This window comes from Saccopteryx leptura, chromosome 7, assembly GCF_036850995.1.
Source record: "Saccopteryx leptura isolate mSacLep1 chromosome 7, mSacLep1_pri_phased_curated, whole genome shotgun sequence".
Lineage (NCBI taxonomy): Eukaryota > Metazoa > Chordata > Mammalia > Chiroptera > Emballonuridae > Saccopteryx > Saccopteryx leptura.
Genome location: NC_089509.1, coordinates 86,414,232 through 86,442,109, shown reverse-complemented (window position 1 = coordinate 86,442,109; position 27,878 = coordinate 86,414,232). Strand labels below are relative to the sequence as shown.

Sequence of the window (27,878 nt, the reverse complement as noted above, 5' to 3'; positions counted from 1 at the left end):
CAAATACCAGTCTCTCTTTTTCCTCCCCTGCTGGCCAGGGCCCCTCCCTTCTCCACTGTGTTCTTAAGTCCCTCCTCTGTCAGGCCATTCTCAGCCTGCCATTGGCCCTTACACCGGTTTGCAGGACGCCCAACCCCAACTGTCTTGCAAAAAGTTCTGGCCCTGTCCTGCCTCTAGCTCCAGTGTTTCTGGCAGAATCTGGGTGCTGGGCTTCCCACGAGCCCCCCTCCTCTTATTCTCAATCCCTAAACTCCTATCTGGGACCTGTAAACATGTCATTTAAAGTTTTTAATGGTCCAACTAGTAGAAACAGGCCAAGGCTGTTCTCGCCAGGCCCACATGCAGCAGAAGGTAATGCTCCAAATCCAGACTCTTGTGGCAACCCTGAGGCTGGCAGAGCAACAGGGGCAAGGCACAGGAGGTGCCCGACCCAAGTCTGGGCCGCAAAGAAAATTCCCACCAGGAGCGTGCTTTAAGTGTGGCAAGCAGGACCACTGTGTCCGACAGGGCCCCTGCCTGCGGCTGCCCACTGAGCTCTGCCCTAACTGCAAGCAGCCCGGTCACTGGCAGAGTGATTGCTCCTTTGGGCAACAGGCTTTTTCCTCAACACCTCTATGTGGAGGATGAGCCAGCCAGGTGGGCGCATCGTTCAAACTCCTGGGACACGGCCTGGACTCGGAGAACCCAGGGTATGCTGCAACGAGTGGGTAAGTCCATCTCATTTCTTGTGGACACGGGGGCTACCTTCTCTGTTTTGCCATCACACTCTAGACCTCTAATTCCCTCACAGGTCTCGGTTATGGGAATGGATGGGACCCCCCTTCTTTTCCTTTTTGCATACCACTCCTGACATGCAGCTTTTCCACCTTCGTACACCACTCCTGGCATAGTTTTGCCTCAACCTTGCCTCCATGCAGGATCATTGGCAGTCGGAACCACTGGACTCTACCCATCTCCGGCTCATCAAAAGGCTGGACCCCGCAGATCCCCCTATTACTCCTCTTTTTTTTTTTTAAATCCTTACAGGACCGCATCCGTGAAGTTTCTCAATTCATGGCCAAACAGATGTTCCTCCTGACACCCCTCAAAACCACCACCTGCCAATCTCCCCCTCCCCACGATGCCCCTAATTAGCAGGAAGTAGTCAGACGAATAAGCGGTGCCCCTAATTAACACAAAAAGATCGGAATGTAAGATTGGTGGATAATGGGGGAAGGCCAGGTGAGGCACTCAGACCTGGGAACTTTGGCTGGGGCCGCCCACAACCAAGTGCCCCAAAAGAAACTTCCCAGAGGTCCTTGGGAAAAGAGCAACTGTCCGTCAGCCAGTGAGATTTCGCCACGTCATATTAGCTCGCCCACCCTGGAGGACCCCTTTAAATATCCTTCACGCTGTTTAATCCGTGCGACTCCTCTAGCCTCTGTCCCCCGGGACCAGAGGACCTCGTCGGGTGGGATGCACTGTCCTAAATAAAGCCTTGCTATTCCACACTTTGAGGCTACGGCCCCTTCCTTCCTTCTCGGTGGGGAAAAATACCTTACAGTGAGGACATTTAAGATCTACTCTCAACAACTTTCAAGCTCATGATACAATAGTATTAGCTACAATCATCATGCTGTACATTAGATTTCCAGAACTTGTTAAATCTTATAACTGAAAAGTTTTCACCCCTTGCCCAGTATCTTCCCATTTCTCTCACTTTCTCTCTTGTTTTCTTTAAATTTTCTTAAGACTTTATTTATTCATTTTAGAGATGAGAGGGAGAAAAAGAGAAAGAGAAGGGGAGGAGGAGCAGGAAGCATTAAGTCCCATATGTGCCTTGACCAGGCAAGCTCAGGGTTTTGAACCAGTGACCTCAGTGTTCCAGGCCAATGCTTTATCCACTGTGCCACCACGGATCATTCCAGGCTCTCTGAACAAAAACACCTGCATCCAACTCAGAAAAGTCATTAACAGCCTGTGTCCAACAATAAGTACAACAACCTAGTATTTGCCAGTACACTGGAGTTATGCATAAACATTGTTATCCCTCTAATGTAGTTTTTTAAAGATAAAAGTCTAGCACTTTAAGCCAATATAGTTAGTATTATATAAAATTTCTTAATAATTACTAGCATTATTACCACATCAGCCATTCTAAATAATACAATGCTTAGTTATTAATTACATTAGCTACATTATACCTGGGTTTGAACTGTGTAGGTCCACTTATACTTGGATTTTTCTAAATAAATATTGTAACTGTATTTTTTCTTTCATATAATTTTCTTATTCAGTTTCTTTTATCTAGCTTATAATAAAAATACAGGATAAAATAGATGACATAAAAAAAAGTTTTAATTATTTATGTTATTTGCTTCCAGTCAAGAGTAAACTATTAATAGTTAAGTTTTGGGGGAGTCAAAAGTTACACTCAAATTTTTTTACTGTGCGAGGAAGGCAGGTATACCCACAACCCCCCACCTAATCAGTTGTATGACCAGTAAAGATCCACCCAGAATTATAGAATAAACATAAACTAACTGTTCTACCTGTTTTCAGTCTCTTCTCTGCAAAACATAATATACTGTATCATGTTACAACAACACAGTATAAACCATAGCTCACAGAAACACTTCCTTTTTAGACATTTATACTACTCTTGCCTATCCCTCTGTAATAAAATACAACCATGGTCAGATAGAGTAAACATCTATTTTGTCATTTTATATATCTTGGCTCTGAACGTATCCTTAAAAAATTGTCAATAACCAAATTCTGATATCAAATCTAACTATGACTGTTGCATACAATTCCCAGTTAAAGATATTTAATTAAGACAGAAATAGCAAGTTAAAAAAAATGAGCGAAAAGGGGCAAAAAATAGTTTCTGCTTATACTTAGATATTCCAAAGTCATGCTGAATTCTAGTGAATTTCTAGGCCAGGCGGTTTCTGCTTTCATCACAGAACTTAGCTGATGTGAAGGGCGTAGTATTGTTTCCCCACCTTCTTATTTATATTCACTACATTTATTCTCCTATGAAAATGTCTTTGAGAAACACGGTAAAATCGTGTGCTCTCGTGTGTGCACATAAAAACACAGGAACCTCAGGGTCACTATTCATGATGCAGCCTGAGTCTTAAGGGGTTTAAACATTTAAATCTAAAAAAAAAAAAAGAGACCTCGTTATGAAGTATACTATAGCTTTAAATGTAAAGAAGGGATAACAAAGGCAGTGTGATAGTGGGGTTGTGCTAAAAGGCTGCCTTTGGGTTTGGAAATGAAGCTCCTGGAGGAATGGATCAATCAATGCGTGACTAATGGTAGTTTGCATACGGGGAAGTCATAAAATCCACGCCTGCAGTGACTGTTCTGCAGAGGCCGTTTCTGGAGCTGTTTCGGATACAGAGCCCTTCCTTCCTTGCCACAGCCCAAGCAGTGCCTGCTGCACCCCTCACGGGTTCTCACGCCATAAACAGAGCGGTCCAGGAGGGCCCGCCAGGCAGCAGTGCGAGCTGTGGGGTGACCATTGGGACCCCCCCCCCCTCCGTGAGCAGTTCATTAAGTAACTGCCTTACTTTTCCCACATCCCCTTTCCCCTGCTTTGCTTTTATATTCAATCTGGTTTGGTAAATTCAATTTGCTTTTGAGAAATCTGCCTTTTGCACCTCAAAAGTTGTTTTGATCTCCCCTTCCCTCCTCTCTCTGGGGCTTCCTAATCTGGCTTGGCAGGTTTCGCCCCATTCTGCATCAGGCCCGCCCCGCTGGCATTTCGCCCACACTAAGCAGAGGAAGCAGTGTGGCTTTCACAAGCTGTTTGATTTCAGCTTCCTACACGGACCTCCCTCCTCTGTACCTGAGTCGCCTGGTCTGAGTGCCGTTAACAGGTTTCTGCATTCACACTGTGCAGTTTTTGAGCCTGTCTGTGATGACTCCTTAGAAATTCCTCTTGCCTTACCGATGAGTCACTTAGCCTATGTCTGAGTATCAAAAATGGTTCTGACAGAAGTGTACAGTCCGCCTACACAGCCGTGTGATCAGTAAAGGCCCAGTATGATCAACTAAACAAAAAATAACCACTCTCTCTGCTTCCAGGCTCTCCCCTGCAAATTTGTTCTGAGGTTGCTGCCAGACCGCTCTTCCTAAAGTGTAACTGTGGCCACTTTACCATTTCCTTTCTAAGGAGAAGGTCTCCACAACCTGGCATTCAAGGCTATTAGCAATGGGCTCCAGTCGCTTTTCTGAGCTCCTCTCTTGCTCTGCCCTTTATGGGCGAGCACAAGCCCGTGTTGGCCTCCCACCCCCAGCTCTGTGGGTTTTGCCTTTGACCTGAGCTGTGTCTGTCTGTCCGAACCTAACATTCTAGCTGAAATGCAATGGGTTTCATGAAGCTCTCCATCATTCCTGCCAGAAGTCTTCCCTGCCTCCTTTCAATTCCCATCGCCCTCAACAGTGGGTATCTCTTAACACTTAGCACCTGTTAGTTTACACCCACAGCGTCTGTGTACATGTCATAGGTATTTAATAAGTTAAATGAGAATGTCAATGTGTAGGTATGCCCGGCTGCCGTTTTGAGTCAAAGGGATATTCCTCCAGCATTTCTAGACCCTTCTACGACTCACCATTTACCATCCACACAACAACAGAGGGTGAGTCTCAGTTGATTGTGATGTGACCTAATCATTATGTAGCTAGGATGGATACACACATGTCCTTTAAATTTCAATGACAGAGATGAAATAAATATTTATAAGACTCAATAACTTTACATTTGTTATAAGGTACACATGGTATTTTGCTGAGTTTTAAAAATATGAAATGGTACAGTAAATGCCTATCCTTCCAAAGTTCCACCCAGCAGACAGATATTGGCTGGGCTCCTGTTAAGTGACAAGTACTGAGGACATAAAGGGGAGCCAGATACAGTTCCTCCGCTAGGGAGGACGGTGTGCTGCTGGGGCCAGAATGCCTGCACCCGCGGGCGGTGAGTACCAGCACTGCGGAGAAGAGAGCCGTGCAGTCTGCCCGTGCAGGGGCGCAGACTTGAGCGAGGAGACGGTCAAATGTCATGGGAGGAGCTTTGAAACTACGTACACCTATGTTCTAATCTTGGCTCTGCTACGTGCCAGCTTTGTGACCTCAGATGAACTGCTTAGATCGCTGAAACTTGGTTTGTAACTATAAAAATGAGGATATCACTTGCTAGAATCTCTGTAAAAATGAAAAGAGATGATAAATGAATGTGTCTGATATAGAATTTGGCCTATATTTGCTGCTTAATAACCTTCAAAACAAAAAGGGTGGGCCCATTTACCCTGGGCCACGAAGGAAAAGGCTCTCTCTAGGCATAAAGGGGGACATGTCTTTGCAATGGGAAGAACGGGTGGCTAGTATGTTGGCTAAGACTTATTTGGGGGAGACTGACCCTGTCCATCTCCCTTCTTAAGAACCTTCCTCCACAGCTTCGGCGAGTGGTCAGTGGCCCCAAAGCTCTCCTCAACCCCCCGCCCCCGTCTCCTGCAAACTGACTAGTGCCATAAGGAAGCCCATCTCTAGGGAGACAAACAATACATGCTTTTCCTCTCCCTCTCTTTCTTCCATTTATTTATCCACTAAATGCTTTCTATAACCAGGCACTGTAAAAATGGTTAGATAAAACAGTAACAAAACAGATACAGCTTTACCATAGCAAGAGAGGAAAACACATAAACATATACATTTCAAAAATAGTAACTGCAACTCAGGCCAAGTGAGTGATATGAAGAGGGCAATCGAACACAGTAACAGTGAGCACAGTGGTCAAGAAGCAGCCTGGCTGAAAAGACCAGTGGGCTAAACAGATCCTCCCCGGTGGGTTCTGTTATTCAACACAGAGGCATTTTGGGCTGCCTCACTTTCTGCCTTTCCTGCCTTAACTTTTCCTGAAGTCCTATGAGACCCTACCAGACCTTTAACATAACCTTTTTTTAAAATTTACACGAGTATGAGAAGTTTTCATTTTCTAGAACAAGAAGCGAGTGCCTCAAGGCAACATTAGTAGCTAGGGCTAAAAACAAAAATAATAAAGCCAAATAATTATTCCAGTTGGCAAAGGGGAGAAGTGGACAATTTTAAAGATAAATTCAATTAGCATGTAAACGACAGATGAGAGAGGAGAGGTCCGTGAGCCAGGCTCACACCTCTTCTATTACTCATACTGCCGTAATTATTTTCTCATATGACTCTTTGCCCCACTGGGATGTGAGTTCTTGAGTAATAGGGGCCGTATCTTTATATCTACGGGGCCTGGAACAAAGGGTGACACTCAGTAGATGATTCATAAATGTGTGTTGAATAAATGAACAACTGAATGAACAAAAAGAAGCAGAAAGTCTAATATGATGGTCACCAAAATATTCCAATTTCAGTCATTCACTTTTTTTCCCAGCGCATCTCTGGAGTCAGCGTAAAGTATTCACAGTATTAAAAAGTACCCAAACCCAAACTGTGTGGAGCGCCTCCAAGGTCCCACACACCAAATACAGTCCTAGCCTTGAGGAGCTTATAGTCTTGGAGTTGAGCTTAATCTTATCCCCTGCAATAAGGACAGCAATCAAACAGCCAGTAGCTTCCTTTTCGCATCGGTGAGAACCAGAGTTATTTATGGGTTTGCTGTTTCTGCAATTTTGAAAGGAATTTTATAATCAGCGTTGGTCACATTTCTCAAAGGCTGAGCCATTCAGAGATGCCTCAGAAACAGCTCATCTGTGTACGTTTTGCTTCACTTGCTGGGCCACTAATATTATCTTCACACTAATGAAGGCAGTTCTCCGGCGAATCTTCTTGGGGAAGAAAATACTCTTTGCAGACCAGTACCTTTGCATCACGGATAATTCTCTAATTTAATTGCCTTTCCCGGCATCTACTTTCTGCCAGCCAAAAATTATGCATGAGCTGTTGTCATGTTCTACTTGGCTGACTTTTGGGGAATTAACACCAGGGGTACAAATCAAAATTAACTTTTTTTTTTTTGGTCAGGAAACAGGATTAGAAGGAATAATGAAGATTTGAAGGTAGGGGGGAAATGCAGTTTTCATAGAATTGTGTGAAGTTTAAAGTAGGACTTAGAGATAGACTAGGTGTAGATTCTCAAATTTTAAAGTATATTCAAATCACTGGGGGTGGGGGATTGATTAAAATGCAGATTCCGACTCAGAAGCTCAGGGTGGAGCTCCATACTCCGCATCTCTAAAAAGCAACCAGGTAGTGTAGATGCAGTCTGTCCAAGGATGCGGCAGGCAGAATAATAACTCCCCAAAGACGCCCATGCCCTAATCTCCCAGAACCCGTGACTATGTTAGGTAACACGGCGAGTTAAGATTGCAGAGAGAGTGAAGGAGGTTATTAATCAGCTGATCTAGAGATGGGAAATTATCCTGGATTATCTCAGTGGACCTAATGTCACCACAAGGATCCTTATAAGTAGGAGGAGGAAGAGGGAGTCAGAGTGATGTGATGACTTGACCAGCTCTTGTTAGCTTTAAAGGTGAGAGGGGACCATGAGCCAAGAAAGGCAGACAGCTTCTAGAAGCTAGAAGAGCTACAGGACTAAACAAAGTGTCCCCTAGAGCCTCCAGAAAGGGGTGTAGCCTTGCTGACACCTTGATTTGAGCCCAATAAGACCGGTTCAGATGGCAGAACTCGGGAAGATAACCAGTGTGCTGTTCAAAGCCTCTACGGCCGAGGCGGTTTGTTACAGCAACGGGAACCGAGCACCATGGACCACTTTCTGAGGAGCAAGTCCCCACTTTTCCTCCTCCGAATATGAAGATGTCTTTCTCTTCCCCATCAACTATACTCTTTTTAAAAATATACCTTCCGGGGGCAGCTCTCTCCCCCCACACACATTTTGAAGGAATTCTGTTCATTCAAGCCAGTTTTTCTGAGGGAAACAAATCTGACAGTCTTTGCCCCTAAGGAGCTGACAGAACAGTAAAAAAATAAGGTAAAGTCATAAACAACTGAAGAGTCACTCTGACAACTAAATGCCCTCTGCACCTGACCCGTTCTCCATCCTCTCTTTCAGAGCAGGTTGCCCTCCCTTCCGCCGGGACTCTGGAGGAACCTCCTCACTGGACCCTCTCTTTCAGAACAGGTTCCCCCCGCCTTCCGCCGGGACTCCGGAGGAAGCCTCCTCACTGGACCCTCTCTTTCGGAACAGGTTCCCCCCGCCTTCCGCCGGGACTCTGGAGGAACCTCCTCACTGGATCCTCCCTCTCTTTCAGAACAGGTTCCCCCCGCCTTCCGCCGGGACTCTGGAGGAAGCCTCCTCACTGGACCCTCCCTCTCTTTCAGAACAGGTCGCCCTCGCCTTCCGCCGGGACTCTGGAAGAAGCCTCCTCACTGGACCCCCTGGCTCGGTTTCTCCTCTCTCCCATCCTGGTGAACAACCATTACACCATCACGCTCCCTAAAGTGCCTGAGCACCTTCACTGACTGAGGAAGGGGCCAGCAACGAGAGGAACTTGAAGAGAAGAAAACCAGTAGATAAATTATGAAACAAAGTCCCAGAAGAAATGAAAAAAAAAAATATATATATATATAATATACATATATCTCCATGGAAAAAGCAAGCGTTGGAAAGCAGGGGGTTGGTTCTCTGACATTCTCAGAATTCTGAGAAAGGGGGAAAGGGACAGTAAAGATAATAAAAATTTGAGATTGTGAAGAGGAAATTTAAGAAAACTATTTCCTCTGTGTGAGTGTTCTACATTTTGCTTAGGGCTAAAAAAGCAGAAAGGGTTTCGAGCTGCTTTTTGGGACACTAATAGGAAGCGGCCAGGATGACTGAAAGGAAGGTGGCCGGGACTGAGGTCCCCCAGTGCTGGACAGCGCAGGGCTGCCATGGAGCCAACTGGCATGCTCTCCCCAGTGATTCTGGGTAAACCAGAGGCAGGAGCAAAGAAAAGGAATAACCCAGCCTCGGCCGGGTGACTCAGTGGGCAGAGCACTGTCCTGGCCTGCCGAGGCTGCAAGTTCAATCCTTGGTCAGGGCACATATGAGAAGCAACCAAAAGTGTACAACTAAATGGAACTAAGTGGAACGAGTTGCTGCTTCTCTTTCTCTCGCTCCCTCTCTCTCTCTCTCTCTTTCTCTCTCTCTCCCTGCCCTCCCCTTCTTCTTTCTCAAATCAATAGGAAAATGTAAAAAAAGAAAAAAGGGCATGATCCAAGGTTATAACACGTAAGAAACAGGGTAGATCCTGGGGCTCAGGGTCTGGGGGCTGAGAGGCAGCAGGCACCTGTGGTCTGTGAAGGGGCCGATGGGCTGGGGGCCTGGGGAGAGGCGAAGGGATGAGAGATTCCGGGGAGAACAGAGAGCGGATGGTAAGGAGAGCGAGTGGACGAGAGACGCGGTAAGACTGTGGCCGGAAAGGGGATGCTAGATGCTGCATCCTTGGTTCCAGTTCTGCTTTCTGGTGTGTAAGTATAAATTTTTTTAAACCATCCTTTTTCTTTTTTCAAGGAAACAAAGTATTCCCCAGAATTCCATATTCTCTGTAGCAAACATTTGCTCTTCGGCAGTTTTTCATAAGCTGTGCTTCCGAAGCTTTTCCCACCCGAGTTGACCTCCTCCGAGGGTATCCTGCTACAATGTGGTCCTGTCCAAGAAGCACAATGCGGCAGCGGTGGCCGGGTCAGAGCAGAGAACTATGAAACCTGTCTGTGTTGGCTGGACCCTACATATCCTAAAGGAAACTAAGATGGCACTAGCACTTGTAGAAGCCACCTCAATTACGGCCTCAAATGGGGCAGACTTCCAAGTGTAGACTGTCCCATCCTTGCGCAGTGACTAGAATGCAAGGGTAGGATTTTGCATTCATCTTTATTAAATTCCAATCTGTAGGTTCTGACCCAACACTCTAGCTAACTGATATCTTTTAAATATTTGCTCTTCCCCACGAAAAACAGGAAATGGATTAGCGATTCCTTCCAGTTTTATATCATGTGAAAAGTTAGCTGACATTTATATCTTGTTCAAATTGTTGATCTGAAGTTTGGACGAGCCAGAAGCAAGCATAGAGGCAGAAGTATTGCCGTAAGAACTTCCCCAGAGTTGATATTGATCTTTTAATCCATTCATTTGTTCACTCATTCAACTCATTCAGTCACAATGTATATACAGCACAGACTATGCTAGAAGCTGAGCTATAGGCAGTGACAGATACAATCCCTGCTCTACTTTAGAGTTGATAGTCTAGAGAAAGAGCAACGTTTGATGAGTGTTAGAGGAGAAGTAAGGATGATTTAGGACCTATCCTAATCTAGAGTCAAGGAAGCCCCCTTTAAGAACTGATGTTCATTTAAACCGAGGGTGAGGGGTAACACTAAGACAGGAGAGGTTCCTGGGGGGTTCCAGGAAGAGCATACAACATCGACTGATGGGCAGAACTGAGGGACTAGAAGCACATTCAAAAGAATGAAGCTGCAGGCTTGTTGGGACATCATAAAATGTTACAAGGAAAAAGATTTCAGCCTGACCAGGTGGTGGCGCAGTGGATAGAACGTCGGACTGGGATGCCCAGGACCCAGGTTCGAGACCTTGAGGTCACTAGCTTGAGCACAGGGTTTAAGCAAAGCTCACCAGCTTGAGACCAAGGTAGCTGGCTTGGGCAAGGGGTTACTGGGTCTGTTGAAGGCCCACGGTCAAGGCACATATGAGAAAGCAATCAATGAACTAAGGTGTCTCAACAAAAAACTGATGATTGATGCTTCTCATCTCTCTCCGTTCCTGTCTGTCTTTCCCTATCTATCCCTCTTTCTGACTCTCTCTCTGTCTCTGTAAAAAAAAAAAAAAAAAAAAAAAAAAGATTTCAGATGAAGTTGGATCAAAAAGATATGGGGCAAAAGTGTGCAAGGCCCAGCCAGCTGTCCTATAATGTTGAGCTTATTCTAAGGGCAAGCCATTGAAGGGGTTAACTCAGAGAAGGAGTATGATATTTGCATATTCAAGAATACACAGTGGTTTCTCTATGGATGACCTGGAAGGGAGCATCGGGATGCCTTTAAGGACTCTAACACAGCATGCAGGGAAAAGAAGGTGGACCAAGGTGGGGCAGTGTGGAGAATGACTCACAAATTATTAGGACGGAAGTGAATGATTTGCATTTAACGATGCAAAGAATAAGGAAGGCAAGGAATCTGGAAGAGCCCCAAGTTTCTGGCTTGAGAGTTTATGTGGACAGGGGTGTCATTTCCTGAGAAAGGAGCAGTGGAGGCGACGGGGCACTGTGCGTGAAGGGAGCAGCCGTGCCCAGATAGCTGGAAAGCCGCCGAATCTCTGAATCTGCAGGTCCCAGCAACACTTGAGCCAGGGATACAGATTTGGGCATTGTCAGCATCAAACAGTGCTTCTCCGCCTTGGCTGCAAACTGGAATAACCCGGTGAGTTTTAAAAATATACCTAGACCAGGGTCCTGCCTCAAACAATTAAATCTGGGCCAGGACACTGACTTTCTTTTTTTAAGTTTTCCTAGTGCTTCTAATGTGCACCCAGAATTGATAACCATGACTGAGAGATACAAGGGAAGTCAAGGGCAGGTAAGGAGTAGTGTGGACGGAAAAGACATGGCATAAGACAGACCTCTTTTTAGTTATAACTGCTCACCTATTAATTACCTGAGTGCACTCTCCACTCATCTGCATCTTTCATCATTTATGCACAATTTCAAAAATATCAGTTCTAGTTTAGAACAGTTATACTTTGTGAGAGGTTATTCCACTTATCTACTGCTGAAATACAAGTCACCCCATAACTTGTGGCTTAAAACAACGACCTATTAATTTTCAATGTTTCTGTGGGTCCAGAACTCGAGAGGAGTCTGCTGAGTGGGTCTGCCCCGGGGTCTCTTGCACGGACAGGTGGAGGGGCTGGGAGGGAGGGGAGAGGGACGCTGGCGCAGCTGGGGTCCTCTCAGGTCTTCTCCATGGGGTCTCTCCTCACGGGCTGGGTGGGGCTTCCTCACAGCGCGGCAGCCTGGGAACAGACCGTGTGTGTGTGTGTGTGTGTGTGTGTGTGTGTGTGTGTGTGTGTGGCAGCCCAGAGCTCTAGCACAACTGTGTGTGTGTGTGTGTGTGTGTGTGTCAGCCCAGAGCTCTAGCACAACTGTGTGTGTGTGTGTGTGTGTGTGTGTGTGTGTGGCAGCCCAGAGCTCTAGCACAACTGTCCCACCAGTGAGGAAGAAGCTGAATCATCTGGCTTCATAAGTCACACAGGTCACCTCCTTCCTACTACTCTGGTCAGTCAGTTCCAAAAGCCTACCCAGTTTAAAGGGAAGGGGCGCGGACCCCAACTCTTACTGGGGGAGATGCTGATGTGGCCCCTGGAAAATACAGTCTTCCTCAAAGCGTTAAAAACAGCAACCACCTAGATTTCTTTCCATCAATTGAGTCTGTATTTTGTCAATTCACTAAACTTTTGAGAAAAAAAATTTACAGTTGTTATAATAATAAATGAAAATTGATAACTTAAAAATGTCAAAGAACCTCTTTAATTCCTAAAAACTTAACTTGCAGAGCAAGAGATCCATACTCAAATGACCTTTTCTTCTATCTAAAAAACCATAAAATTACAGTCTGATAACCAAAGCATATTAAATCTTGTCATTTAGTCCATGACAGTTTTCATATCAGAATCCTTACCTTCAATCTGACACTTGTAGGATACAAACACACACACAAACGCATGTGTATATATCTCCAAAGGTTGCTATTAGTAACAGTTGCCCCTCTAACCTCTTTTGAGACAAGCGATGGGCTCCAGACACAATTCATTTCACCCATTTAACTAGCTAGCATGTATTCAGTGACCACCTGCACGTTTTCTATAATTGTGCTTGATTCTTCCTCATATTTTCACAGAACTGCTAGTTAGACCTGCACGTAATTTAGGGCAGGACGAGTCCCTGAGGCCATTGGAAGTCTGTTTTCAGCCAGCCTGTTACACCCACACAATTTGGGACTTAGGTAACTACTTTCTCTGATGAAATCTGTATTTGAATTTATTAGTAAAGACAAAAAAAGGAGAGGTTATTTTTACAAGACATTTGTTTGTGATAGTATAGTCTGAATAGAAAAGTAAAATAGTTGCCATTTATCTTCTGCTTCTAATTTAAGACTATTCATTAAAAACCTTTCCTCCTTTTCTTTGGAATTTAAGGTCTCAATTTACATGGGGGTAAAAGTAATTTATTGACATCCACTCTCCCTGTGGCTTGTTTTTCTCATTCATTCACAGAATTTTTCAGCTAAAGAGTATTATGAAAGTGTAAGTCACTAATACCCTTTAATCAATACAAGAGTAAAGGAGTTTATTACCCTTTAGTCAATACCAGAATAAAAGAGTTAAATTAATCTCTAAATTATATCAACTTTGGATATTTCGTCACTGTGGCGTGAAAGAAGGAGACCATCTGAATACCACAGGAATGAGGGGCGCACTCTCTCTTTGGGGGGAGTGTTTGTTTACCCGATACCAATTTTTTATTTTAAACGAAGTTACCAATTTTAAAAAGGCATGCTGGTTTAAACACAATAAAAAAGATCATCTGACTGACCAGATCTCATTTTCCCAATGCTTTTCCCAGTATACGCACTTGCTTTTCTTCTAAAGGCAGTAAAAAGAGTTAGAGCTAGCTTGTGCGTTCAGCTTCAGTTAAGCAGCTAAAATCACAGTTTGAGCCAATCCAAAAAACATGAACAAATGTCCATCGAAGGATAAGTTGCTAAAGAAAATGTGGTATACACAGACAATGGAATATTATTCAGCCCTAAGAAAAGAAGAATCCTGTCATATGCAACAACAGGGACAAAACTTGAGGACGCTATGCTCAGTGAGATAAGCCAGTCACAGGACAAATGCTGCCTGATTCCACTTCGACAAGGTACCTAAAATGGTCAGTTGATGGAAGCAGATAGTAAGAACGGTGGTTGCCAGGGACTGAGAGGAGCAAGTCACAGGGAGTGGCTGTCAGACTGGTATCAAGTCTGTTACGCACGATGGTTTAAGTTTTAGAGGTCTGCTGTACAATTTGTGCTTACGATTAATACTGTATTGTATGCTTAAAGCGAGTAAATCTCATGTTAATATTCTTACCATGATAAGAGATGAATTAAGTTATGTAAATGATCCCCAGTCATCATTTCAATACATTTTTACTGATAATTATCTTCAAGGACTGAGAGGCGAAGTTCTGAAGGGTCCGTAGACAGGACGGCAACAGAAATGCCGTGTCAGTGAACGGCAGAAGGACCTCAGAGATGGTTTCATCAGCTTGCTTTATTATGACAGGAAATGAGTATAGAGAGGTTAGCCCTACACTAAAACGGAGGCGGCTTTTGTATCAGGACTAAGGCTGCCGGTGGCACAGTCCCCTTCTCTGGTCTCGCAGGCACCTGTGCAGGGGGAAAGATCACCGACTCACTTAACTTCAGAGTTGGAAGGGGATTTGGAGTTCTTTATGAATTCCTTCCTTTGCCAGATAAGAAAATTGAAGCCCAGAGAGGTTACACAATGTACCAAAGGACACACGGTTTTCCATCAGAATCAACCCGTCCCTTTGTTTATTAGAAAACGAGACTACTAAATCATCATTGGCCCAGAAGCTGAGAAGGCTCCCTATACTAGTGGCGGTATGACTCGGCTTACCAAGGGGAGGGAAATTCTAGGGTTTGTATTTTAATTGATTAATTACTTTAGAAGAGTGGTTCTCAAACATTTTATTAATTCTTTTCAATAAACACATAAGTCACAGGCTTTTCTCTTACATGTCTGAATTCCCAAATTGGTGTTTCAATTTCTTTTCTAAATGTGGTGTTTTGTTACACTCTCAAACATTGTGGTGGCTCTGGAAACTGCCCACTGTGGAAGGCATAGTGGCTGACGGCCCAGCTGCCCCCTCTGTGGGCCCACCAGCGCCTTGGTCCCCACACCACACTCCCCCAGACTGCTCCCAGTCAACACCTGAGATAGTGGGGTACTAGCGAAAGCTCTTTTCTCAGGGACACGGGAGACCCCAGGGAGCAACTCCGGCCCACGGACTCCCGTCAGCCTGCAGGAAGTTCCTGAGAACCATGCTGCAAGTTGAGATTGCCTGCCTAATTTTCCTCTCTTCTCCCTCTTCGTTCAAAGAGGTAAGACCTGCACGGAGGTCTGTAGACTCTCCCTGTGTGCTCATGCCTCCTTCCTTTCATTTTTTTTATAAGCATTCACCTGCTCACCCTCCCTCTCCCGGAGTCTGTGGCTCATCTAACCCCATCTTAGCATCTGTTTCTTGCAAGACTCACATGAGCACAAATCAGTGTTTTCTCATTCCTGCTGTCTCTCCTCCATGGACATTCTAATGCTTGTCCCAAACCAAGAAGGAATGCTCCATTTTCTCTTCCCATCTTGCTAATAGCTGAGAACCAGCATTATAAAACATTGGCTCAATCATTTAACTAAATATTGCTTAACAAATATTTAGGGGCATCAACTCTAATGATAATACTATTATAGGAGCTATTAAGTACACAAATAAATTAAAAAGTCCATTTGTGCTTATAATCAAGTTGTGGAGAAATTACTCAAAGAGAAAAAGTGGTTTTAGTAATAATAATACAAGCAGTACACCTTTAAATGCTGACTTAATCAGTTTAGCTATCTACTCTTTCTGGATAGATTTTTAGTGCTCAAGGTCACAAAAGAACCCATTTTACAATCTTGTCATATTTTTATCTATAAAAATTGGAAAATTTAGTATGAAGGATCATTGTGAGAAGTAACTAGAAAATTGGTAAAATACCCATAAATTCCAAGGGATTGACAACAGCAGTAACTTTTTTCCTGCTGCCAAAGGTTTGCATTTTAGACATGCTCTTATATTCTTTAGCATTAATCATTTATCTTATGTATACCTCTCAGCCACAGTGCAAAAGGGGCTGCAGTGAAAGGCCAGAAAAAGAGAGGGCAGGATGAAACACTGGGAACTTGAATCGTCCAGCTTCAAAAAAAGCAAGGTGATGCTAATCCTGCAATAGCAAATTTCTTCTAATCCTCTGAAACTGATGCGGACATTTCCATTTATTCATTCAGTTCTTTTAGACCCCTTGTCAAATCTCTTCGAGTTGCCAAGCAACAACAACAGCCAGTTCTGTACATAAGCATTAGGCAATAACTATCGTCAACTGTCTCTCCTTTCTTTAAAAGGAAAATTTAATAACCCTTTCCTATGAGAAAAATGATGGCAAGAACCTGTCCGTAGTAAAACCTGAAAGCTGTGGTCTTGCTATTTGAACTTAAGGATTGGGCTAAATTGGCTTATACACCCCTATGAAATTAAGATGTGCCCCCCAAAGCTGCATGGTTTGGTCTTTAAAACAACTGCATATCATTAAAACTTGTGCCAAGTCCCATGAAATAAGTTCTCTATGAAACAGAGTTAATATTTAATTAATTTTTAAAAAGATTTTATTTATTCATTTTAGAGAGGGGAGAGGGAGAGAGAGAGAGAGAGAGAGAGAGAGAGAGAGAGAGAGAGAAGGGGTAGGAGCAGGAAGCATCAACTCCCATATGTGCCTTGACCAGGCAAGCCCGGGGTTTTTAACTGGTGATCTCAGCGTTCCAGGTCAACGCTTTATCCACTGCGCCACCACAGGTCAGGCAAAGATAGTATCTTAAAGGGGTATGATTACAGGTTTCTTCTGTACTTTCTCTGATCCTGCTAAAATCTCTTTAATCACATGCTTGGGTTTTTCTGACTGTACTCCACCCCACATAAAGACTTCAACTATATTTCAGTACTTTGTAAAATAGATCAAGGCAGTTACAGGAAAAGAATAAAATGGGACATATGCTCATCTGTTGTGGACAGACTAGGATGCAGAGTCGATCTCAGTCATTGGCAGAAATGTTGAGATGACCCCTCTCTGTTCCCACTGTGGACAAGAGGCTCTTCTCTCCTTTTCTATTCCTCCTCCATTATTTCAATGACTCTATATGATTATTATTTACAACCCAATTTACCTCAGTAACGTTAACAGCTCTAAAAGCTATTCACAGTAAGTGGCACTGCTCAGCAAGGACAGTCTAGACTCTAGACTGAGCTATTCCTCATTTCCGTAGCCTCCCATTTTCTAGTCTCACTTATTTGCCATGCGGCTCAGCAATAGCTATCAAAGTTTGAAGAAATCAGGTCCTGTTTCATGTTCTTTTTCCTCTTTGGACTTTTGTTTTCTTTCTACTCTCAGTCAGTTCTCTGTGAATTGATATTTTGAGTTCCAAACAAAAACGTTACCTAGAGATCCTTTTCCATTTTTTAAATTATAAAATAAACAGATGAACTCCCCAAGATCCTTTACAGTTTATATGATTAAGAGTTCGTAAAGCAGCTCCACATTTATGACTGTATTTGCTGACTTTGTTAAGTAGCTGTTATTATCACATTCAGTCTACAGAGCAGGAGCTGAGGCCCATAGAAGTTAAGTGACCAGGCCTCTCGACTAGTACCTGGGGAACTGCTAACCTCTGCTTCTGTCGCCTAACTCCATACTTTTTTCTCGACCTTACTTCACTGGAGCTTACTTCCTAAGTGTATAGGGTTCCCTAAGGTGATTTAGGGACTAGTTCTCAGTCCATAGCTAGACACTCAGAAATATTAACCCCATTTTACACATAAAGATCTCCTTTACTTTCCATCACCCGATTTTATTCCTGAATTGTGTTGTATTTAAATTGATTTGTAACAATGCATGAAAATAACCAAACATTTTATTTCGTCTATGCTAGTTCTAATAATCCATTCTTATTCAGTTGAAAATTACAACTAAAACTTTATAAATCAATTTGGCTTGGTACCCTACTGTTTCATATGAGAAATAATGAAATAGTCACTATTGAGTCCTCAGCTCCTCTATGGTTTTCTAACATTGAATTCCTTTAAAAATGTGTCACTTAGAAGAGAGCTGTAAAAGTGAGTATGCCCTAAAAAGAAGATCCCTCATTAGCCCAAAGATTCTGTTCTGGTATCTCTCCTTAACAAAATGAGATGTGGTGATTTCTTTTTTCTTTCCTTTCCTTTTTTTTCTGTTTCTTTTTCTTCCTCCTTCCCTACATCCCTTTCCTTTTCCCCTTTTTTCCCTTTAACTTTTTGTAAAAGTGGGAAAGACTAGTTACTCATCAAAAGACATCACTCATTATGGTGAAACCTATCTGAGATCACTTATATTTGATAAGTATCTCATAAACATGCTGCTTTTGGGCAGAACCACCTAAGTAATCTTAGTTCCTGTTTCTAGAAGCAATTTAAAACTTGCTTTATTTAAAAGCAAAGAGAGCCCTAAAATGAGAGGACATTGCCATTAACCTATATTTCAGTTTTCAAGAAGGCTTGAGATTTTGCAAAATACCGTGAATGGGAAATGCATCAATCAGGCACGTTCTTTATCTGTTATCCATTCATTTACCTGATTCTAAACTGGAGGTTACCTAGGTGGACGGCCCAGGCCCTGCCCCCACGGAGCACCTGAGGAGACAGACAACAAACAATCACAGTACAAGGAGTAATGGCTGCATGCAGAATGCAGAGAACCCCACTGACTGAAGCAAAAAGGAGAACAGAAGTACAAATAATTCAGGGGAAGCACGAGGAAGGAGAAAGGAGATGATGACAGGTTCATAAAGGGGAGGTGAGTGAGGGCTAGGTCTGTGCAGAGGACAGCCTGGGTGTCCCGGATGGAGGAAACTGCTTCTCCCACTTCCTGGAGGCCAAAAGCTCCAAGGTCAGGATGGCTACTGCAGGTCTCTGGCGAAGTGGCAATAGATAAAGGTGTAAAAGTAGATGGGGGTCAGAGCACAGGGGACTGAGCACACAGGGCACACTAACTAGAGCCTGGCTACTAGACTACACTTGGACTCCAACAATATTTCTAATTTAAATCCTTACAGTTATAATCCAGTAATATAAAGATAATTTTAAAATAAAACAGTCACAGGGTATCAACTGTCAGTTTCTGTTGTCTTGGGTGTTAAACCTCAAGTTATTGATTCCTCCTGTGAATTAAAATCTGCCTGAGGCCAGAAATTACTTCCTCATCACAACACCTACACCTTTTCAGTTCACCCTGTAGTGGACCCACTAGCGATACTGATGAGTTAATTTCACTGTAAGGCTCTCATTGAATATTTAACTCCCCATAGCACTCGACTAGATAGTCTAGAAGAACACTATTGTTCTTGGTCTCTAAAAGCTTAGAATTTATAATTTAAGATATAACAGTTGTTATTATTCTTACTTTTCAGAACTAAAATGTCATTGCTCTGTGTGACAGATTGAGAAACAAACTAATCATAAAAAGGCCAGAAAAGCTAATAACTAAAGGAAATAAAAGTCCTGAAGTAAATCAATGTAAAATTATAGATGATCAGAATTTTCAGTTGTTTTATTATGATTTATTTTATTGAGTTGAAAAATCTATTAACCTTTTGACATAGGAAGATGGAATTTACTAATTGAGTTAGAGGAGCTCTACTTCCATTGTCATGTGGATTGATAATATTTACAACTTAAATATCACCTTCTTTCAAAATAATGCCAACATTTTGATAAGTGACTGAAGCAGGATAGCAAAAACTCCACCTCTTGTTACTCTTCATATGCATATATGACATTGACCATGACAGGTGGATAATGTGGGGCCTACAGCCAGTGCATGGAGTGTTTACCCTGAATCTCTGTGGTGTGTGTTGACTGATCAGCCATCTTCTCCTTATTGGCTTGCTGCCACCTTTATTTGGAAAAAGACACTCTATCTTTGACCGCTGAGACCATCATATTGTCTGTCCAATAGTTATAATTTGCAGGGAATCAATTGCTAAGACTCTGATTGTTTCAAGTGCTTTTCCTCCCTACAGCCCAACTTTAGAAGCTGTTCAACCCATCCATCACCAGATATTTGGAAAGGGGTCAATCTTTGGTCAGCACTGAGATGCTGGGCCCAGTTTCTCAAACTGGGGAGAATATCGTCTCCCTTGAGTATATGACTGTGAGTCAGGAAAAGTATGAAGTCACAATATAAAAGGGGCATCTTTCTTTTTCTTTAAAGACTTTATTTATTTATTTTAGAGAGGAAGAGCGAAGAAGAGAGGGGGAGGAGAGAGAGAGAGAAGGGGGGAGGAGCAAGAAGCATCAACTCCCATATGTGTCTTGACCAGGCAAGCCCAGGGTTTCAAACAGGCGACCTCAGCGTTCCAGGACAACCCTTTATCCACTGTGCCACCACAGGTCAGGCTAAAGGGGGCATCTTCCTGCTGCTGTGTGCTCAATGGTCAATAAGTAAAAACAGTTTGGTATTAAAATAATATATTGGATATATCATGGAATATAATGGATTCAAAATGTGTATCAATTTTTAAGATAACACATAAAACTCCAAAGTTGAAATTGTATGTTGGTGGGAGTTGCTTTTGAACGTGTCCACAGAGACTTGGGTAACAGGTTTGTTCTGAGTTTACTTTTACCTCAAGCCTCTGTGTTCTCACCAAACAGGAAAGCTACTGTATTTTTCGCTCCATAAGACACACACCCCCCCCAAAGTGCAGGGGAAAATGCCTGTGTGTCTTATGGAGCGAAAAATACGGCATTTTATTAAATACCTTAACACATCATTTGGTTCAGGATATTTTTTTTCTTATTTTCCTCCTTAAAAGCCTACATGTGTCTTATGGTCAGGTGTGTCTCATGGAGTGAAAAATACCGTATTTAATATGAAGATTTAAGAAAATATGAAGCTCAGTAATTGACAGAGCCAGGGTGAGCTTTTGAAAAAAATACCACTCCACGTCATGCTTCTACTATAACCTTTCAACAGCCACTTCTGTCCTCGAAGAAAGCCCCTCATGGCTGTCTCAGGCTCTAAACCCGCTCTGGCACTCTGGTGAAGCCTATGGCGTCCTTCTAAGAATAGTGTCTTAAAATTCATGAAATAAAATACATCTGGATTACACAGGAAACCACTCCTACTGAAATAAAGTTAAATTTAATGGAAAAAAAAACCCCCAAATTTATGCTACAGTAATAAATGTGCTTCTCTGTCAACATCAAATAAAACAATAAAGTGCAGGTTCTACAACTACAGTAATTTTGAAGTCGTGATGAACAAACACTATTCAGGAGGTCTGCTACACATGTAATTGGATATGAAGATGGCAGTGATTTCCAGCTGTGAAAGCCTCAGGTACGCCTGCTCTGCTGTGGCTCTTTTTTCCTATGCCTACGCTCATGACTGAAGGAAGTGCTAGATTTCAGTTAGGTGTTAGTGAAGATGAAAATGTACTTTTTCATACCCAAGTTCATGGAACCCTGAATTCTACCCACAGATCCATTAGCGGTCCAGGAAGAGCCAATATTCACCACACTGGCTCCTGCCTCACTCTCTGATTTCATCTCGTCTCACCATCCCTCCTGCCGACCGCACTGTGGCCACATTGACAACTTGCTCTTCAAACACATTCAGTTAGTCCACCTGGGCCATCTGCTTTTGCTTTTCTACCTGGTATGCCCTGCCCTCGACACTTGTCCTGTTGACTTTATCTCAGTTTAACTATCACCTCTTCCAAGAGGGCTGCCTGGACCAACCGTTCCATGTAAAATGGCCATCCCCCCTTACAACCCTGCTTTCTTCATGGTAGTTACCACCATCTGAAATGACTGTGGATATTTAGATGTTTTTGTGTTTATTCTGTCCCCTTTCACCCCCCCCCCCCCCAGAAAAGCGAGCTCCGTGGGAGCAGAGATCTCATCTACATGTTCGGTGCCATATCCCAGCATCTAGGGCGGAGTCTGGCACAGAGTAGAGGTCTGTTATATTTTTGCTAAATAAAAGAAAAAAATAGTAAGAACTCCATAAATGTTGCTTCCTTCATCCTTCACTCTGTGCTTTAGGAGCTGTGGGGATACAGAGTGATGAAAGACAAACTGCTGCCCTTAAGTAGTCTATGGACTAGTGGAGGTGGGAAGTGGCCACGGGGAGGGTGGAGAGAGGTCCAGTCCAGGCTGTCAGGTGGGAAGTGACCACGGGGAGGGTGGAGAGAGATCCAGTCCAGGCTGTCCCACTCCACTGTATGCCCAGGGGCAAATCTCTTCTGAGGCCTCAGTGCCCTGCTGCCAGATGACGGGGCTGGGCAGATTTATCTCCATGGTCTCATATGGTCTATGGTTTATGATCACTTAGAACTAACAGTGCAAGGTAGCACATGTAGCAAGTGAGGGACTGTCACCCTACGTGGAGGACAGTTCACAGAAAAGGACAAGACTTGGAAGGACTCTGAAATGTAATCAACCTTCAATAAATGAGAAGAGGCGATTTTCAGAGTCATGAACTCTCAGTGTTGAAAGAAACTATAAAGGCTACACAGCATGACCACTAGGTGAGGCTTCGGGCACCTTCATGTGAGACCATTTCTGAAGATGTAACGTAATCTTCTAGCTCTTAGATGCAACCTGCATTATGGTTAAGAGTATGAACTGTTAATGCACTGCCAGGTTCAAATCCCAGCTCTGTCGCTTACAACCTATGTGAATTTAGACAAATTACTTCTGTGTCTCATCCTCTCCTCTATAAAATGGACATAACAATAGTATTAACTTTATGAGGTTATGGTCAAGCTTAGATGAGAAAATAAATTAATATGCTTAATACACATTCAGTAAATGCTACTTATGATTCTGTTGAATGGTTTCTGTTGAATGTTGAATGTGTCAAACTTACTATTTATATCCCCAAACCATTCTTCCCTTCGTCCATGTAAATTGAAGTTTTACCAGCTACAGACTATATTATCCAACTTGGAGTTTCTGCAAGCCTACATTCAACTTTATCTTACCTTCTCCTTGACATTCACATGAGTATTGAGTTCAGCCATCTTGTTTCTAGTAGAATAAGTCCTATAAAGAAGGGGGAAAAAAGATTAACTTCAAAGTTTTAAAATTGATTTCCCAATGTGTTATTTTTATGCTCTCTTCCAACACAGTAAACAATTTTATTCAAGCATAATCACAAATACCATTTTTGGAATGTAAAAATACTTTCAAGCTAAGCACTTGTCTTATATATGTTCTAAAAGCATCATGTTACGATAACTCTAAAAGACAACGTAAAATATTTTATTCATACCGTATTGACATAAAAAATGACAAAGACAGATGGGTATGCATCCGAACTGTGTTTCTTCTTATTTTGTAAAAGAAAGGTGGTCGAAGCAGTGAGAGGAGAAAAAGTGTACCTATATTAACTGAGCATTGTCATCACAGTCCTTTCTGTCCCAAAGCTTTATCAGCCTCAGATGATATAACAAGCATATATTGAGTCTTTCTTGAACATATTTAACTAAAACATGCATTCAAGGAAGAAACAGGACAACTGATTCCAGATTTAAATATAAGAAACACTGTAGATAGTGGTTTTAAAACTTGGTAAGTTGGTTTTCACTTACCAACATATAATGAACATCCATACCATCATTGTATTTTTAATAACATAAAAATCCATGATCTCAAGTTTCAACTGGACCTTTACAACTGCTCGTGTCCTTCTGTTTCCCTAAAGTTTTTAGGTTTTCTGCCTCTGGTGTTTAGTGTTCTTTGTGAAGTGGCCCATTCTGAGATATGTATCCCTAATATTAAGCTGTGGTGTTTTCTTTCTTCTCATCTGGTTTAAATCTTTCACCATTATTATGGAAGCTACATCTTACATATTTAATAGTATCCATTTCTTTTTGAAATAGAGCATAAATGACTTATAATGAGCAAACATAGTGGTTCAGATTAGCATCTAGATGGGCCAAGATATCAATATACTACCTATTTGCATGTTTAATGCTTTTTGTCAATCAAAGACCAATGAAACACTTCTCTGTATTCTTTTTAACTTTTGCTACAAAGATCGCATCTAGAGTTGATACATTTTAGGGATAATTTGCAAAAATTCTTAGATTTCTCCCCATCATTTTCTTTTAAACCTAGATCTTAAATAAACTATAAATTCAGATCCATTATCTTTAGTTGATTTTAGTACGAAAGCTTGGCAATATGTAATCTTAACTCTATTACCACTTAAATAGGAATCTGCATAGACAGATTATTCTATATTGCCGAATATTGGAAACAGTAAGATTTTATTTTATTTTTATTTTTTGCATTTTCTTTTGCATTTTTCTGAAGCTGGAAATAGGGAGAGACAGTCAGACAGACTCCCGCATGCGCCCGACTGGGATCCACCCGGCACACCCACCAGGGGGCGATGCTCTGCCCACCAGGGGGCGATGCTCTGCTTATCCTGGGCATCGCCATGTTGCAACCAGAGCCACTCTAGCGCCTGAGGCAGAGGCCACAGAGCCATCCCCAGCGCCCGGGCCATTTTTGCTCCAATGGAGCCTTGGCTGCGGGAGGGGAAGAGAGAGACAGAGAGGAAGGTGCGGCGGAGGGGTGGAGAAGCAAATGGGCGCTTCTCCTGTGTGCCCTGGCCAGGAATCAAACCCGGGTCCTCCGCACGCTAGGCCGACGCTCTACCGCTGAGCCAACCGGCCAGGGCCAGATTTTATTTTTATAATTTTCCAAACGATAGTGCCACTGACAGACACAGGCATGTGGGCACAACAGCAGGAGAAACCCTGTGTACTCAATTCCTGTTAAGGCAGCTCCTTCCCATACTCTCTGCTAAGGGTGTACATCCCATTGAACACACCTCTCATTTATATTGCTTCCAAATGATAAATTTTATATCCTCTGACCGGACTAGCAAGCAAGTAATATCTGAATTTCATTCTCATTTATTCCTGCCCCTGAGACATACTAGTAGAAGACAATAGGATTATTTTCTGATTATCTGTACCAGGAAACAGAGATCATATGTGAGGTGCAAGGACAAATAACCAGGTGTGTTTGTTTACAAGCCATAGAGGAAAAGTGAAACCTTTGGTCAGTCATTACGATATCTACAAAGATGGTCAACAATCAGGCTATTTGAAGACATCTGGATTGGCTGATTGTCTTGTTCACATGGAACTTTTGGCATCATGTATACACTCTGTATTTTGGGTGTTTTTCGTGTATAATTGTGTATGTGTGTGTTAGAGAGAGAGAGAGAGGGAGAGAGAGAAAAAAATTAAAATTGGGGAGAGGGCTGGAGAGAAGGAGGAAGGGAGACAAGGAGAGAGAGGTTATATTATACCTGTGGAACTATAAAGTTGCTGGATTTGGGGCTAGTTGTTAGGGTGGGTCTGGGAGCCACAATTCCTTTCATTAGACTAGAGCAGCTAAATCTTCTGGACACATCTAATCTCACCATTATAGATCTGAGAGTTTTTGTTGTTGTTTTTGCCTTTGATGTGTAAGATTTGGGTGTGCAGCATTTTCTAAAGCTGGTATAATCCACAGAGGAATCAGGGAGGAATTCCTCCGAGGTCAAACAATTTCTGAGATCTGAGGAAGTAGCAGCACTGAATGATGACATAGAATCATAGGAAAATATATATATATATATATATATATATATATAGTATCCAAAGGACAAAATATATAGATATTTCCTTGACAATTCCTTTTCTCTTTAATCTCAAAGTCTGACTCAAGGAAAGGTTTTTTTTGGAAGTGATGCCAGTAAGATTAATTACAACATTATTGTTTCATGGAAGGAAAATGCTGGCTGTGATGGTAGAGTAAGGCTATTACAGGTTTCTCCGGTGGGAAGATCAGATGAAAGTTAATTAGAGGGAGCTGTTCTTTGCTCGGTTTACTCTCTTAAACTTTCTTCTCCTGAGTGGAGGACTGCTTCTGCAGGCTCTGCCTTCCGGGTGGGTACCGATGCCCTCTGCACACCAAAGCTTTCTGCGGGCTGGTTGGCAACAGAGGGCTCGGGCCATCAGCTCCAGCTATGGAAACTAGATGAAGGATTTTAATGTAAACAGAACTTAAGTTGGGTTTGCTTTTAAGAATTAGGAATTTGAGTGACTAGGTGGTCAAACTGGGTTTTACTGAGAAGGACAAATGCTAGGGAACTATGGAACAGGTGAGGTTGATCCTCAACGGGGACTCAAACGTCCCCATTGAGTGTCCGCAGCCCTGTGTCGACATTAGCTCCTCGAGGATATTCAAAAACACACATCACACCGGCGTAGCGCTGTGTGCTTATTCTGCTTCCCAAGTCTCCCCTATGACAATGACACTGTGTGGTGCCCTTGTTCTTCTGGGATTGTGTTGTCTGCTATGAACTATTATTGGGACAGTCAGATCTACTCAGTCTAATCTTGTTTAATTTAGACAGTAAAGGAACTTTTTCTCTAGGAAGCATTCTGTCACCCCATCCCAATTGACAGGCCCAAGGTTCAGCAACGTGAAACCCCAGCCCTCATAGCCACAGACCGCTGGGTTAACCTGAGAAGCCTATATAGCACTGTGAGTGAGTGACAGCTGTTTTGGTCCAAGAAACCTCTTATTTCCCTGACATCATGTTTGTATGTCATTTCCTGGACATGACGGATGCCCATAGCCTAACAGAGATTGATCACAAGAGCTTTAGATCTACAAGAAAGGTATAGGGAATTCTGACTTCTTGCGAAAGAACTTGGCTTCTAATTCCTATTATCACTTAGGACTGTTCTTGAAACCAAGCAATTACTGAGGCTTAACTATTCAAATCCACAATACATGTTCCAGGCATATGAAAAAATAAATAAATATAGAATTAAGATAACCAGAAATACAAGTCCTGATACTTATGCAACATTTCAATAGCTTAGGTATTATTTGAAATATTTTTCCTCTAAATTATATGTTAGTTTTCAGTAATATCATTACAAATATATATAGCTGTCATCTAAATTATGTATATATATCCTAGAGAAAAATAAAGACCAAGAAAATTGTTGACTGAAATTTTATTTATGAAATAACAGATTAATCTTTTGCTTCTTTCTAGCTATATATATTTCATAGTAAAAAACTTGTTAGGAAAAAAAAATCAACCCCCAAAAAAGAATTTTACCATTTATCACCAATATATCAATCTATACACTTCTCCAGTGGAAAATTAATACACCACAAATATGGTCACCACCAATCACTTCATTTGCAAAGTTATGCAAGCTGAACTACTCATTATACAAAGATCCTACTTAATATGCATTAATGCCAGTCAGAAAAATCTATTAGCCTATGACAAAGACAAATATTCTTTATAAAAAACAACAACTGAGCAGTACAATATCTGGCAAATATGTTTGTTTCAGCATTTCTAATTAATGCAATTCAGTGTAGTTTAAAATATATGACAATCTGATTAACAGTTTAAAAATATATTTTTACATTTCCCATACAATCATTTAAATATAAAAAAAGTTAAAACAATGTATTGAAATGCCAAATTGCTTTCTGACTTCCCTATGGCTGTTTGCCCTCATGGTTTATTAAGTAAATAGTAATAAAGTTTCACTTTTATTTCTCTGAAACCTATTACTAAAGCTATTCCTGCTCTTAGATTCACTTTCCTGTTCACAGGTATTACATCATCTTTCTTGAACTGGAATACAAAAACAGGAAATACATGTGAAAACCTTGTAAAATGATTTAAAATAATAATTGGCACATTTATGGAGCACTTACCATGTTCCAGGTACTCTGGCTAAGTGCTTGACACATTTTTTCACTTAACCCTCACAACCCCTATAGAGTAGAAATTCTGATTATCCCCACTTTATACGTGTGAAAGCTGAGGCGCAGAGATGCCATAACTAAATCACGGTCCCACAGACAAGGGCAGGGTCAGGACTCTAACTCTGGCAGAATGATTCTGGAGCTCCAGCTGCTGTACCGACAGTACCTCAAAAC

The 27,878-nt window shown here is 42.3% G+C and overlaps 1 protein-coding gene across 5 annotated transcripts in view; it reads right to left on the bottom strand.

Annotated features, from left to right (window-relative positions):
* Positions 1–27,878, bottom strand: part of SPATS2L (spermatogenesis associated serine rich 2 like) — a 182,753-nt gene that overhangs the window by 66,912 nt on the left and 87,963 nt on the right. For all 5 annotated transcript variants that reach the window (XM_066345597.1, XM_066345600.1, XM_066345599.1 and 2 more), the window contains one exon: positions 22,880–22,940. In XM_066345597.1, coding sequence (XP_066201694.1) covers positions 22,880–22,918 — 39 coding nt within the window. In that variant the 5' untranslated portion in view covers positions 22,919–22,940. The remainder of the gene's footprint in view (positions 1–22,879; positions 22,941–27,878) is intronic.